Source organism: Phaseolus vulgaris, chromosome 9 (assembly GCF_000499845.2).
Source record: "Phaseolus vulgaris cultivar G19833 chromosome 9, P. vulgaris v2.0, whole genome shotgun sequence".
NCBI classification, from domain to species: Eukaryota; Viridiplantae; Streptophyta; class Magnoliopsida; order Fabales; family Fabaceae; genus Phaseolus; species Phaseolus vulgaris.
The window spans coordinates 35489510-35503296 of record NC_023751.2 but is presented as its reverse complement, the minus strand read 5'-3'; the positions used below and the strand labels follow the sequence as shown (position 1 = coordinate 35503296).

Genomic DNA, 13787 nt, shown 5'->3' with positions numbered 1-13787 from the left:
ACTTGTATATATTCAGACTATTTGTTTTGATTCTCACAAGGAGACATGATTCGTATTTCTGATATCCAGGAGATGATTTCTTCTTTTGAACAAGGTGAGTTGACTGTTACAAACTATTTCACTCAATTAAAAATTCTTTGGGATGAGCTTGATCTTTTTCGCCCACTATCTACTTGTTCATGTGCCTCTAAAGGCACTTGCAATGCTCTTGTGAATGTTTCTAAATATAAAGCACAAGACCAAATTATCAAATTTCTAAGGGGTTAAATGATAATTATTCGATTGTGAGAACTCAAATTCTATTGATGGATCCTTTGCCATCCTTGAATAGAGTTTACTCTCTTGTTACACAACACGAGAGGCAAATTTTTGGTGATCATTCCAAGACAATGATTGCTACTAGCAAAGGAGGTTATAAAAACAATGCTACAACCTATGGCAGAGGTGCTGGATACGGAAGAGGAAGCTATGGAAGAGGATATAATCCCAAAATTTGCAGTCATTGTGAAAAGACAAGGCATAACATTGATACATGCTATAAAAAGCATGTCTTTCCACCTCATTTCAAGTTTAAAAATCAGAATCATGATCAGAGTCATACTAATGCAGTTTTTCAGAATACAGATTTTTATAATAATGAGCAGAATCATGAAGGTTCAAAGTCAGAAGTGGAGGAGTCTCAACAACTTGATTTTACTCCTGAGCAGTATCAAACATTGTTAGCTCTTTTACAACATACCAAATCCAGTGACAATGTTTCTAATCAAGTCTTTGTTATTCATTCCAATCAAACTGGTAATAATTTTATTTCTTCCTTCAGTTCTTGGATTATTGATAGTGGTGCTACCGATCACATTTGTTCATCCTTAACTTATTTCACTTCATATCATCAAATTAGTCCTATTTATGTCAAATTACCAAATGGAAATCAAGTCATTGTCAATTATTCTGGAAGTGTTTTTCTCAATCAAAATCATGTCATAGACAATGTTTTGTACATTCCTTGCTTCAATTTTAATCTTCTTTCAGTAGCAAAATTGATTGATAAACTATCTTGTGTTCTTACCTTTGACTCTAATTGATGTCACATTCAGGACAAGATATCGTTGGAGATGATTGGGTCCGCTAAGATGCAAGATAGACTTTATATACTCAAGATCCCTTCTTACCAAAAACTTCAAATCAAACCCATCAAATCTACACACCCCGTCAATATTGTTAATGTTAGTGCTAGTGAACAAATCTACACACCCCGTCAATACTGTTAATGTTTGGCAATTTCGATTAGGTCATATTTCAAATAAATGTATTGATGTTATCAAGAATAAATTTCCTTTTGTTAAATATAACAAATATTTTGTTTGTGATGTTTGTCATTTTGGAAAGCAAAAAAGACTTTCATTTCCTATTAGTACATCTAAATCAAAAAAAATGTTTTGATTTGATTGATGTAGATATTTGGGGACCATACTTAATACCATCAATTCATGGTCATAAATATTTCTTGACCATGGTTGATGACTATTCGAGGTACACATGGATTTTTCTTTTAAAACACAAATCTGAAGTTGTCAAGGCTTTGAAAATTTTTGTTGTTTTTGTTCAAACACAATTAGACAACAATAAAAATAATAAGAAGTGATAATGTGACTGAATTTTTCATGACTAATTTTTTTGTCAATAAAAGAATAGTACATCAAACATCATGTGTCAATACTCCACAACAAAATAGTATAGTTGAAAGGAAACATGGTCATTTATTAGATGTAGCAAGAGCTCTTATGATACAATCTCATTTACCCAAAATTTATTGGTCATATTCTGTGATACATGTTGCGTATATTATAAACATGCTTCCCACACCTGTTTTAAACTATACTTCTCCTCATGAAATGCTTTACAAAACTGATGTAAATTTTAATGGATTAAAGGTGTTTGGTTCTTTATGTTATGCTAACACTTTGTCAACAAATAGAAGAAAATTTGATCAAAGGGCATCAAAAATGTGTTTTTATTGGTTTTAAAAAAGGGACAAAAGGATATATTTTATTGAATATTCAATCAGCAGAAATTTTTGTGTCTAAAGACGTTGTCTTTTATGAACATGTTTTTCCATATCAAAGGGTTCAAGATGTTAGCAATAAAACTAACTGTCCTAACATTTATGATCAAATTTGGTTTGTTGAAGATCAACCTGTCTTGAGTCAGCCATCACAAGTCATTCTTGTACCTTGTGGTAATAACTGTGAGTCACACATTAAGGTTTCAGAAGACGCTTGTTCCCATATAGACCAAAACCTCAATGAAGATCATGAAATAGAACAAATTTTTTTGAATTAGATCCATCTATTCGAATGAGTACAAAAATAAAAAAGACCACATGAGTATTTAAAGGATTATCATTGTAATCTTAATGTTTCCAATACATCTTCAAGAGTTAAATATCCTTTGAATTCTGTTTTGTCTTATAACAAATTATCACATTCTTACAAGTCTTTTGTTATGTCTCTTTCTTCACATGTTGAGCCAAACACTTATTCTGAAGCTGTGAAACATGACTGTTGGAGAAAAACTATACAATGTGAGATATCTGCTTTAGAGTCAAATCAAACTTAGGAGACTGCTCTTTTGCCTAAGGACAAAGCTGCCATGAGGCTCAGACACTTCTCTTAAATGGCGTATCCGTGTTAGACACACGTATCGATGTCGACACTTGTAGGACACTTATCGGTGAAATGTTCAATTCAAAAAATATTTGTTGGATTTCTGAAAATTCTTGTATGGTTTTAACACAATTTTAAAAAAGATAAATACAATAATTTTCTAAAAACTCAAATTTATTGTACAAATTTTTATTATGATTATAGAAATAAGAAACAAATTCTTTTGAACCAGTCATGAAAAACATCTTCCTGCTCCCAAAAATATCTGAAACATACTTATGCACATAAATATTTATTGTCAATTTATATAATTCATAATTATATAATATATAGATCGGTGTCCCCGTATCCTACATTTTAGAGATTTTACGTATCTCCGTGTCCGTATCAGTGTCCGTATCTGTATCTGTGCTACATAGGTTGTCATAGGTTGAAAATGGGTATTCAAAATAAAATATAAGGTTGATGGGACAATTGAAAGGTATAAAGCAAGGTTAGTGGCAAAAGGATACACACAAACCGAAGGCATTGACTACCTTGATACTTTCTCTCCAATAACAAAGATGACCACCATAAGGTTGCTTCTTTCTCTATCTTTTATATATAATTGGGAATTGAAACAATTAGACATAAATAATGTCTTTTTACATAGAGACTTGAAAGAAGATGTATACATGGTTGCTCCTCGATTGACTTCTATTCCACCTGGAAAAGTTTGTAAACTAAAAGAGGCTTTATATGGCCTTAAGCAAGCCGACAGAGATTGGTTTGCCAAACTGTCATCCTTTTTGCTTTCTATGGGATATACTCAATCTACGAATGATCATTCCCTGTTCATTAATTCTTCTGAAGGATCTTTTACAACATTACTAGTGTATGTGGATGAAATAATATTGGCAGGAAATGATAAAGAAGAGATTGCTTGAATTAAACAAGCCTTGAATTTGATATTCAAGATTAAGGATCTGGGGGGTTTAAGATATTTTCTTGGTCTAGAAGTAGCAAGAAGTAAAGAAGAAATAATGGTGAATCAAAGAAAATATGCATTGGAATTGTTAACAGATGCAGGTCTTTTAGCTTGCAAACCAACACCCACTCCTATTGATAATCATTAAAATTTTTCTTCTACTGGAGGTATTCCTTTCATAGATATTCAAGCTTACAGAAGATGGATTAGAAGACTTATGTATCTCACCCCGACCTGACATAACATTTTCTGTGCAACAACTTTCTCAGTTTCTTGCTAAGCCTACAATTGCTCACTATACTACAACGATTAGAATTCTCATATATATTAAAGGAGCTTTAAGTCTTGGTTTATTTTTCTCTTCCAACACTTCTACTCAGCTAAAAGCCTTTTGTGATAGTGATTGAGATACCTGCAGTGATTCAAGACAATCAGTGACTGCTTTTAGTGTGTATCTTGGGAATTATCTCATATTCTGCAAATCAAAGAAGCAGCAAAGCACGATATCAAAGAGTTCTAAGTTGAATACAGGGCAATGACCACTGTTACATGTGAAATTCAATGGTTAACTTATCTTCTTCAAGATTTCAAACTTTCTTTTGAGCAACCATCTCTTTTATACTGTGACAATGAATCAATAAGATACATTGCAGCAAATCCAGTGTGTACAAAACACACATATAGAAATAGATTGCCACGTTGTTAGGGAAAAGTTAAAGAAGGGTCTCATCCATTTACTTCCCATTTCCACCATAGAACAACTGACATTTATACCAAAGTTTTAAGTCCTCAATCTTTAAATAGTAGTTATAGAATTATCCTAATATTAATTGTGTATTTTTTAATTATTAGTTGTTTCTCTTTATAGGATGAATAACCTTTATTTTGTCTTTGTCTGTTATGATTCTAGTATTTATTGATTGATTATTTCTTTCTTTCGCTAGACCTAGAATGAGTGTACAACTTATATATTCAGACTTTTTTTTTTGTTCATCTTTATTTTCTTTTGTTCATACATCTTCTATTTTATAATAATTCACTATTGAATTGCAATTCTATATTATAAAAAAATATTAAAACAATTATATAACTATATTAAAATAGTTAAGATGGATATTATGACATTGTTTAATGAAAAAATAAATCGTAATATTTTTATAGCATCAAACTTTATTCTTAACTTAAAAAAAAATATATTTTCACCTCACACAAGAATAATTCTATGATACATATAAGTAGAGAAAATTAAGATTTTTTTTTAATATTTCCTATTTTTTAAATAAGAAATCGAATATTATAAAATAATATTTCCAACTTTTTATTAATCTAAACAAATTGGAAACTTTATTGTATAAAATAATTTAAGAAATTTAAATCACATGGAAAGATACTTAGAAGCAAAGATATGTCAAAAGCAAAAGGACAACCGTACATTATTTTATTTTTATTTTACATAAGAAATGAATTCAAATTGTGCCAATAAATAAATAAAAACAAATAATATAATACAAATAAGTAATATTATATTTTTACTATAGACTTTGATTATTTATCGGGTTAAAGAATTCAAATAACAACAATGTGGTATTCTACTCTAGTAAATTTTTAATTGATTTTTTTTTTTTACTTCAACAAAGAATAATTTTATGAAAAACATAACTAAGAAAATATGTAATTTCGGGTGATATCTCTCGATTGATTTTAGCGAAACAATTTTTTTATCAAAAGTATTATTATTTTTAATTTTAAAATATGTGTCACTTTAAAATTCAATTTAAAACCTAAAAGTTAGAGTCGAGTATTGCACATATACATTAAAATTGTTTAGTATCTATTTATACAACAATAACAACACTAAAAAGAATTATTAAATAAAAACTAATTTTAGAATTTAAAATAATTAGTTATTCTTTAAATAAATTAGAGATTATTTTATAAACTTAAAAAACTATTAGTATCTAATGTAGTTTCTATTACTAATAAAAATTTATAAAATAGTTTCTAAATTAGTATCTAACCATTTAATTACCAATATTTTAGCTATTTATTATTTTATATTCTAAATTAGTCTCTATTAATCTTTTAGAGACTAATTTAGAATCTAAAATATTAGTCTCTAAAATTTAAGTAGCTAATTTAGATACTATTTTGTAACTATAACCACTTTAGATATGAATAAATTTTTTAGTCTCTAAATTAGTATATAATTTAGTTAATATAATTTAATTACTATTTAATGATTTTCTCGAGTATGTTTAATCTATAAAAAAATTATACAAACAAAATTAAATTTTAAATTGAATATAGAGCTTAGTAATATGAGTTACAATGATAAGGGTTATACATAAAATTCATGAATTAATTTTAAAAATAAAAAAAAATAATTAATATATAAACTAAATTAGATATTATTTTAAATATTAAAAAAATTATTAATATTTAAAATAGTTTCTACTATTAATAAATTTTATAAAATAGTTTTTAAATTATTATGTAATTAACTATCAATATTTTATATACTAATTAAAGCTTATGAAATATCAATTTAAAAATTATTTAAAATTTTTATTATTAATAAAAATTATTTTAAATATTAATAATTATTTTAATTTCTAAAATAATATATAATTTAAATAACATAATAATTAATTATTTTTTATTTTTAAAATTTATTCTATTATTATATATTTTTTGCATTTGAAGAAAGAAAAAAAAGTGTTTAAATATAAGCATGATGTCGCATTCGAAAGCATGTGTGGTGTTGCAGCAGAAGTGCTTATGATTGGTGAAATAAGTTGATTAGAAGACACTTTGTACCTTCCAATTCAGACACTTTTCTCTGCTATTTAATCAAAGTTGTTATATATGCATTTAATGTTTGAGACCGAATTCACTTTTTCATAATATGTAGTTTTTATGGGTATAAAAATGTAAATATATATATTTAATTTAAAAGTAAAATAATTATGATTAGTTATTAGTATCTCAATTAATTAATTATTCATATAGATATTAATATTTAGGTTTATCACATACTAATAATTAAATAATATATTAATAAACAAAAATAATAATTTTAGAAGTTTTCAGACTATAAGCTTTGAGATTTGGTTCTTGTGAAATTTGATTTGTTTGTTAAAAACTAGATATAATCTCAAGTTGCCATAGATAAAATCAAATTTCAATATAAAAATACTTGTGTTTTTTTATTATATATATATATATATTAATATTAACTTGAATTGGTTTTTGTGTTCAGAAAAATAACAACTTCTCAAAACTACAATCTTTTAATTTTTTTTATCATATGGGTCTAATAGTTCTCCCTTTCTCAAAATGAAAGAATACACATTTAATTTCAATTTTCAAAAGATTTGAAATGTCCATTAAAAACACCATTAATCTTCTTTATTGTGTTTTTCATGTTTCACATTGATTATAAAGATTTTTATTAATATCATGAAAGGAATATTTCAATATTATTATGGAATTGGTAGTTTATTATGACTTGGAGCTACATCATATAAATGTGAAACATGTTTTTCAAGATTGAGATTTAGAGGAAAGTGTTGGATGAACTAACAAGGTTTTAAGTTGAAGAAAATGATCGAACGGTATGCAAATTCAAGAAATTAATGTATAAACAACTTTATTTCTAATGGTATTTGAAATTTATTGATATCACTATTTTTTTTGGATTTAATAAAAATATTGTTGATTGTAATATATCTAAAGGTTAGTGAGAGTAAATTTATATTTATGGTTCTGTATGTTTATAATATCTTATTTGCAATTAATGATATTGATCTTCTTCATAAAACATATTTTAATAAAGTAGTAAAGAAGTTCAAGATAAAAAAATATTCAACATCACCCATTTCAATCCAGAAAGGAGATAAATTTAGTCTCCCTTAATGTATTAAAAATGATTAGGAACAAAAGCAAGTAATTTGTTTTTTCGTATACATCTATTGTTTGGGAGTATTATATATGTTCAAATTTGTAAGAAACTAGACATAAAATTTGCTACTAGTTAGAAAGATATCAAAGTAATCCAATAATGAAAAAAGTTGTAAAGAAAATTTTGAGATACTTATAAGACAATAATGAAGGATCATATTGTTGGAGACTAGAGATTAGAGCCTTTCATGGTATATAAGTCGGTTTTATGGGGTTGAGTTAGGTTTAAACTCCACTTTGTAATATGGTATCAGAGTCATTTCGAGCCTATCCTAACGAGTGTTTGTCGAATTTATCAGGCCACCATCCATAATATATAGTCTCACGCACGAGTTGTCACTCTTGACGTATCCCACATCGACTAGAGATTAGAGTCTTTCATTGTATATAAGTGGGTGCAAATTTCAACCTAATGAGCAAATATAAGAAGATTCACTCTTAATTCTGGATTTCTTTTTGTCAAATGAAAAATATTTTAGAAAAATACAAAATAATCAATTGTTATTGCATCTACCAGGAACTGAATTTGTAGCATATTTTGCGACTACAACTCATATTAATTGGTTGTATAACTTATTTTAGGACTTCAAATTGTATATAAATCCTAAACCCTAAATTTATTACAAAATTGCACTGGGATTATTACAAAATTTATAATTTGCAATGAAACCCTCCCATGTACTTTAGAACAATTTTTAAAAAATGATTGTATTTTAAAAATAAATCAATAATAAAAAAAAACTTCACCAAGTTCATACTTCTAAAATAGACTAAAAATTTGTCTCACTGAGTCCAAGATAAATGCATTCAAAATAAGATTATCCACCAAACATATCTTAGCATGAACATAGCATAAAACAAAAGGTAGCACTCCAACATCAAGTTAAGTAGCATGAAACCAAAAGGGTCAGAATCATGGACTGTAAAATCATAACAAAAAAGTTAGCGTTTCCAACACTTCAGTCAAGACCTCGTGTTCTAAGTCCACCTTCAACTGTTGAATGTATATTTCCCTTCAATAAAAGGGACCCACCTATACATTCTATCACAAGTGTGATTGGTAATGCTTCTAACCCTAATCTCACGTTTAAGGTACATCCATGGAGACTCGGACACGGTTTTTTAAATGATGTGTTCGTATTAAACACACATATCGAGTGAATACTTACACTCGTAGGATATGTATTGATGAAATGTTCAATTTAAAAAATATTTATTAGATTTTTAATAATTCTAACACAGTTTTAACACAATTTTAAAATGAAGAAATACATTGATTTTAAAAAAACTCAAAATTATGGTATAAATTTTTAATATAATTATAAAAATGAGGAACAAATATCCTTTTGAACCAATCATGAAGAAAAATATTTTTCTAAAAAAAATTAAAACATAGTTATACACCTAAATCTTTATTATCAATTTATATAATATATAGATTTGTATTCCCATGTCCTACATTTTAAAAATTATAGGTATCTCAGTGTCCGTATCCTGTATCCTTGTCGTACCAGTGTCCTGTCTATGTTACATAGACATCCATTCCATCCAAAAATAAGATCAAAATCCAATGCTAATTATGCCATTATAGTCTTCCAATTGTTGATTTTACTTCTCACTGCATGATTATAATCGCTAATTTGGGTTAGTTTGAATGTTTCAACGGTTCAAGATATATAGCATTTGCAGGTAGGTCTACTTGGTCAATGACCCATTTCATACGGTTGGGTTAGAAATTATGGTGTTTGAAAAAACAAAAACTTTATGGTGTTTGCACCACTCAAGAGTTTCTTTCTCATTCAAACTAACACATATAAATGCCTTTATTGGCCACATGAGGCTTCACCTTGTGTTTCCATGCAGAATCACTTTTATTAAATGGCCACCCTTTTGTGTCCTTGAACCAAGTTGGAGATAAACACAAGGAATCAGTCAGAAAATTCACTGCTTAGGTTACCAATAACTGTTCATTTCATCTGTTTAGGCATAAAAATACTAGAAAATTATCCCTCCACGCATCAATAATCAAACCCCAGTTGTGTATACTATATACTAAATTAACATAGTCATACTTAAAATAAGTACAAACTTGGTGGTTAGCTTTACCCTTTCATTCTGCATCATCATCTATCAGGAAAGAGTCACATATGGGAGCCTGCTTTTCTTCTAAACCATCCTCCACAACCAACAATGTCCGTTTGGTTCATCTGAGTGGCTATGTGGAGGATTTCAACCAGCCAATTTCAGTGAGCCAACTCACTGATACCTTTCCAAAGCACTTTGTTTGTACCTCAGTTCAGCTTCTTTCCCCTTGCTCAAAACCATTGAATGGTGACACTCAACTTCAACCAGGGAATGTGTACTTCATGCTACCATACTCAATTCTTCAAGCTGATGTTTCTCCTGTGGACTTGGCTTCCCTTGCAAAGAGGCTCACTTCCATAGCCAAAACTTGCAAAGGGTCCTCACTCAAAGAGGGTCCTTTCTCAAGCCAACATGGTTTGAGCAATTCTTGGAGTTCACCTTCAAGGAGCCCTGGAAGGCTTGGTGTGGTTGAGAAAAGTCCTAGTCGAGTTCAGCCTTGGAAACCTATCTTGGACACCATCAGAGAGAGGTCTTTCAACCGGAGAAGTGAATCAGATTTGCAAGAACATTGTTGATGTTTGAAAGACCTTGAATTGAGGTAAAACTAGGAAGGAAGAAGACATGTTAGGTGGTTTGGTTATCTTTTGGCAGGGGAAAAAATTGAAATTTGAGACATGTTACACTTGAAAATTTCTTGTGCATAATTCTTCTTTGTATTTATGAATGTTCCTCAATGCATGATCCAAATGATTAAGCACTTGATATTTCAGTCTGTGGATTTCATGAACAATCTTTGATTACTGAAAATGTGTCTTGCAATTAAAATTAATGGAGCAGTCAGATGAAGAGAAATCTCTGGTAGTGGATTGCATATTAGATACAACACAAACAATTTATGACTTTTTTAGCAACTGATACAATAATTTGGTTGTCCAATTGAAGGGAAAGAAAAAGGCCTAAACTAAAAAAATTTGTTGAGTGAGGTCGAAACTTGTATCATAGACATAATTTCTTCCTTCTGAGCACCAATCCAATAAGGTGTGTATAATATCAGATAGACTTTTCTTTGTTATTGTTTTCAGGAAGGTTGGCCAAGCTAATGATGACTTTGCCTAAAACTCTCACATGGCTACTTTTATAAAATAGTACTAATAATGTAGTAGTGGGACTAGTGGCTAATATAAACAAAACATCAGGTTACAAGGAGATGAAGGGACCCACTTTTGAATAGGTAACAGTCCCAGACCACTTCTTTGCATTGAGACAGAACAGAATGTTTAGGAACACAAGTTTCTCCTTCTTTTTCTCTCCCTTTGTGTCTTCCTCCACAGCTTTCTTTGTTTCTCTTGCTTTTCCCAGTCTTTGCTTAGGATGGCTTGGTTCAATTCACTTAATATAGGATTTGTTTTCTTAAGAAGTGAATTTTAACTCTAATTCAATCTTACAAAACAGTTGTCTAATTCAATCTTACAAAACAGGTTGTAAGATGAAATTTGCACTTGCTTCCATGCTTTGAATTGATCTTATTTCTAATCGAGGTGAGAACTTCAACCGAATCAGTTGACCACACACTCATTAAATATACACAACAAAATCTTTGATTAAACTCAAAAACATACTCCAACTCATGCATATTATGCTTTGTTATTGAGCTCATACACATGAAAATAAAACATCATGATTTCCCTTACTACTTTTCATTTTTGAACTCTTTATATTTTAATTGGAACTAGAGCAATCAAAATCTGTGTGAAGGGAAACAAAAGTTGGTTTGATTGGTCTACAATAACATTTCCTTTAAGGTGCTTGGATTTTTGTAAGAATTTACAGTGTGCACTTTCAGTAGTGTAATCATTAAAATTTTGATACTTTTGAGTGTCTCTATATATAGGGTACATACAGTGAAAATACCTTCTTTACATGAGAATGAGAAGAATACATACAAACATACATACAGGGTCTTTTTAAGAGTCATAATAAAGATCTGATAATTAACATTCATTCTTGTTTTTATCAGATGAAACATGCAACTATATACATTACCACTGCGCGCGCGCGCACACACACACACACACATATATATATATATATATATATATATAAACTCTGCCTCCTTCACAGTATGAGCCTAAAGCCCTGAAATTACTTCTTTTGCATCATTCATCACTCTTACCTCTGCTTTGTCTGTCTCCCTTAGTGATGCAGTATGTTATGAGATAAGGAACATTGCATCATCACAATTTCACAAATGATTAATTTTTGTTTGCCAACTAAAATCTTACTTTCAGATAGGCACTACAACTTGGTAAAGTAAAAATATTTTAGACCAAAAGTTATACTCATTAAATACTTCTTAATCTATCTAGTCTAACTTTATTTTGTACCACAACATTTGTCATGCCAAAGAATAATAGCATTGAACTTTGGAACGGATACTGGAACCAAATAGTTTGTATCAGACACAGGAGGGTAGTGTGAAGCCTGCAAACAAGTAAATACAGAACAATACTCACTGAAAAATATCTATCCATGATGTGTCATAACACAAGACATTAGAGGCTTAAGCTTAAAGATTATGAGAATATTGATGAAATGTGATAATTTTGTGACCACATTGAGCTTGTAACAAAATGCAAAAGCATGTGCTGCTCAAGTAGGACATTATCATTTCCTTTGGAAACATGATGTGTCTCTCCAAGAGTGAGATTGCAGGGGGCAACTCCAAAAATTGCAGGGTGTGGTAGATATGCTCCATGCTACAAGAAAAATCTGCTTAAAAACTTACCCTCTTTCTGAGAAAGCAAGAACTGTTCTCTTGGATGAACCTACAAGAAGTGTTGAAAAAAATGAAACATGATTCATCTAGGAGTATCTATTGTTTGGGATGGATAGAAAAATTTCATACACATGTTATTCTTTAAAAATAAATTATACTTCAAGAAATATTTGTAGTTGTATATAATTTTTTATGTGAGAGTTTTAATAAAAAAATATAATATGTGAAAAATAATTAAAATAATAGTATTGGAGTTATAGGAATTAATATAGAAAAAAAGTGAGTTGTCATGTATGATGTTTAAAGAAAAACTCACTTTACAACTAATTTTTAGTAATCTAGTATTATATTTTAATATTTAAATTAAAAAAATTAATAATATACTTAAAATATTAATATATTGAAGTATTAAATGGTTTTTTTATTGGTATGTGTCAAAATATGACTTCCCATTACTGAAAATCATAAAAAAAGTGGGACCATCTAATGGTTATGAAAAAAAATGTTCTGTTTAAGTAGTATAATTGTAATAAAATAGAAACACTTTAAATATATTTTTTAAAATAATTATCATGAAACCAATAATTTATATTATATATGTACAATCCACGAATGAATTCAGTGTATAAATTTCTATATTAAAATTTTCTACCAGTTAAAAGAAAAGTATACAAGTAATTGTTGAAAACAAAAAATATTTGTTTAATTTCTAAAAGGAATTAAATGATATACGTAAAAAAAATAAAAAGATAAAGATTATATGTATGGAAAGTAAAACAATTATAAACTATTAACAAAAAACAAAATAACCATTGGTGTGATTTTTCAACTATCCTCAAGAAAATTCAACAACTTTATCACAAATGGTGATTTATGATTAAAAACCATAATAAAACTTTGCACTTTACAAAAAGAGTTTGTTTTTAAAGTGAACGATTAATTTTTTTTTATTTGTCATAAATAGTTCTTGAAACATTTATATAAGTTTCTTGAGAATTTAAAAGTAATGTGATTTTTTACAAAAAATAATTAATTATTTATCATGTTAAATGATCTAATAATAAGAATATCATATTACTTTTATCTATTATTTTTTTAAAAAATTGAAAAGAATTAGATTCTTATCTCTGAAAAAACTTATTTAAAAACATTTCCTGGTTTTCTAATAATGTTACTTTTTAAGACATAAACCAAACATTTATAACCAACATTTTCAATCTTGGATTCCTAAAGATCTTTTTCTTTTTTTTATCAAATTCTCCATTATTAGATAACTTTTTTTTCTCATATATATATATATATATATATAAGTTTTATAAGAATTTGAACAACTAAA

At 28.4% G+C, this 13787-nt stretch overlaps 1 protein-coding gene across 2 annotated transcripts; it reads left to right on the top strand.

The window, feature by feature from the left end:
- Window positions 1–9442: 9442 nt before the first annotated feature.
- On the top strand, window positions 9443–12666 carry LOC137821507 (uncharacterized). 2 transcript variants are annotated; one of them, XM_068626129.1, is made up of 2 exons: window positions 9443–10273; window positions 11154–12666. In XM_068626129.1, the coding sequence occupies exon 1, from the start codon at window positions 9738–9740 to the stop codon at window positions 10248–10250; it is 513 nt and encodes a 170-aa protein (XP_068482230.1). In that variant the 5' UTR covers window positions 9443–9737; the 3' UTR covers window positions 10251–10273; window positions 11154–12666. The 2 variants fall into 2 exon arrangements, with proteins under 2 accessions (XP_068482230.1, XP_068482231.1); XM_068626130.1 differs by having other exon boundaries at window positions 10758–12622.
- Window positions 12667–13787: the final 1121 nt, after the last annotated feature.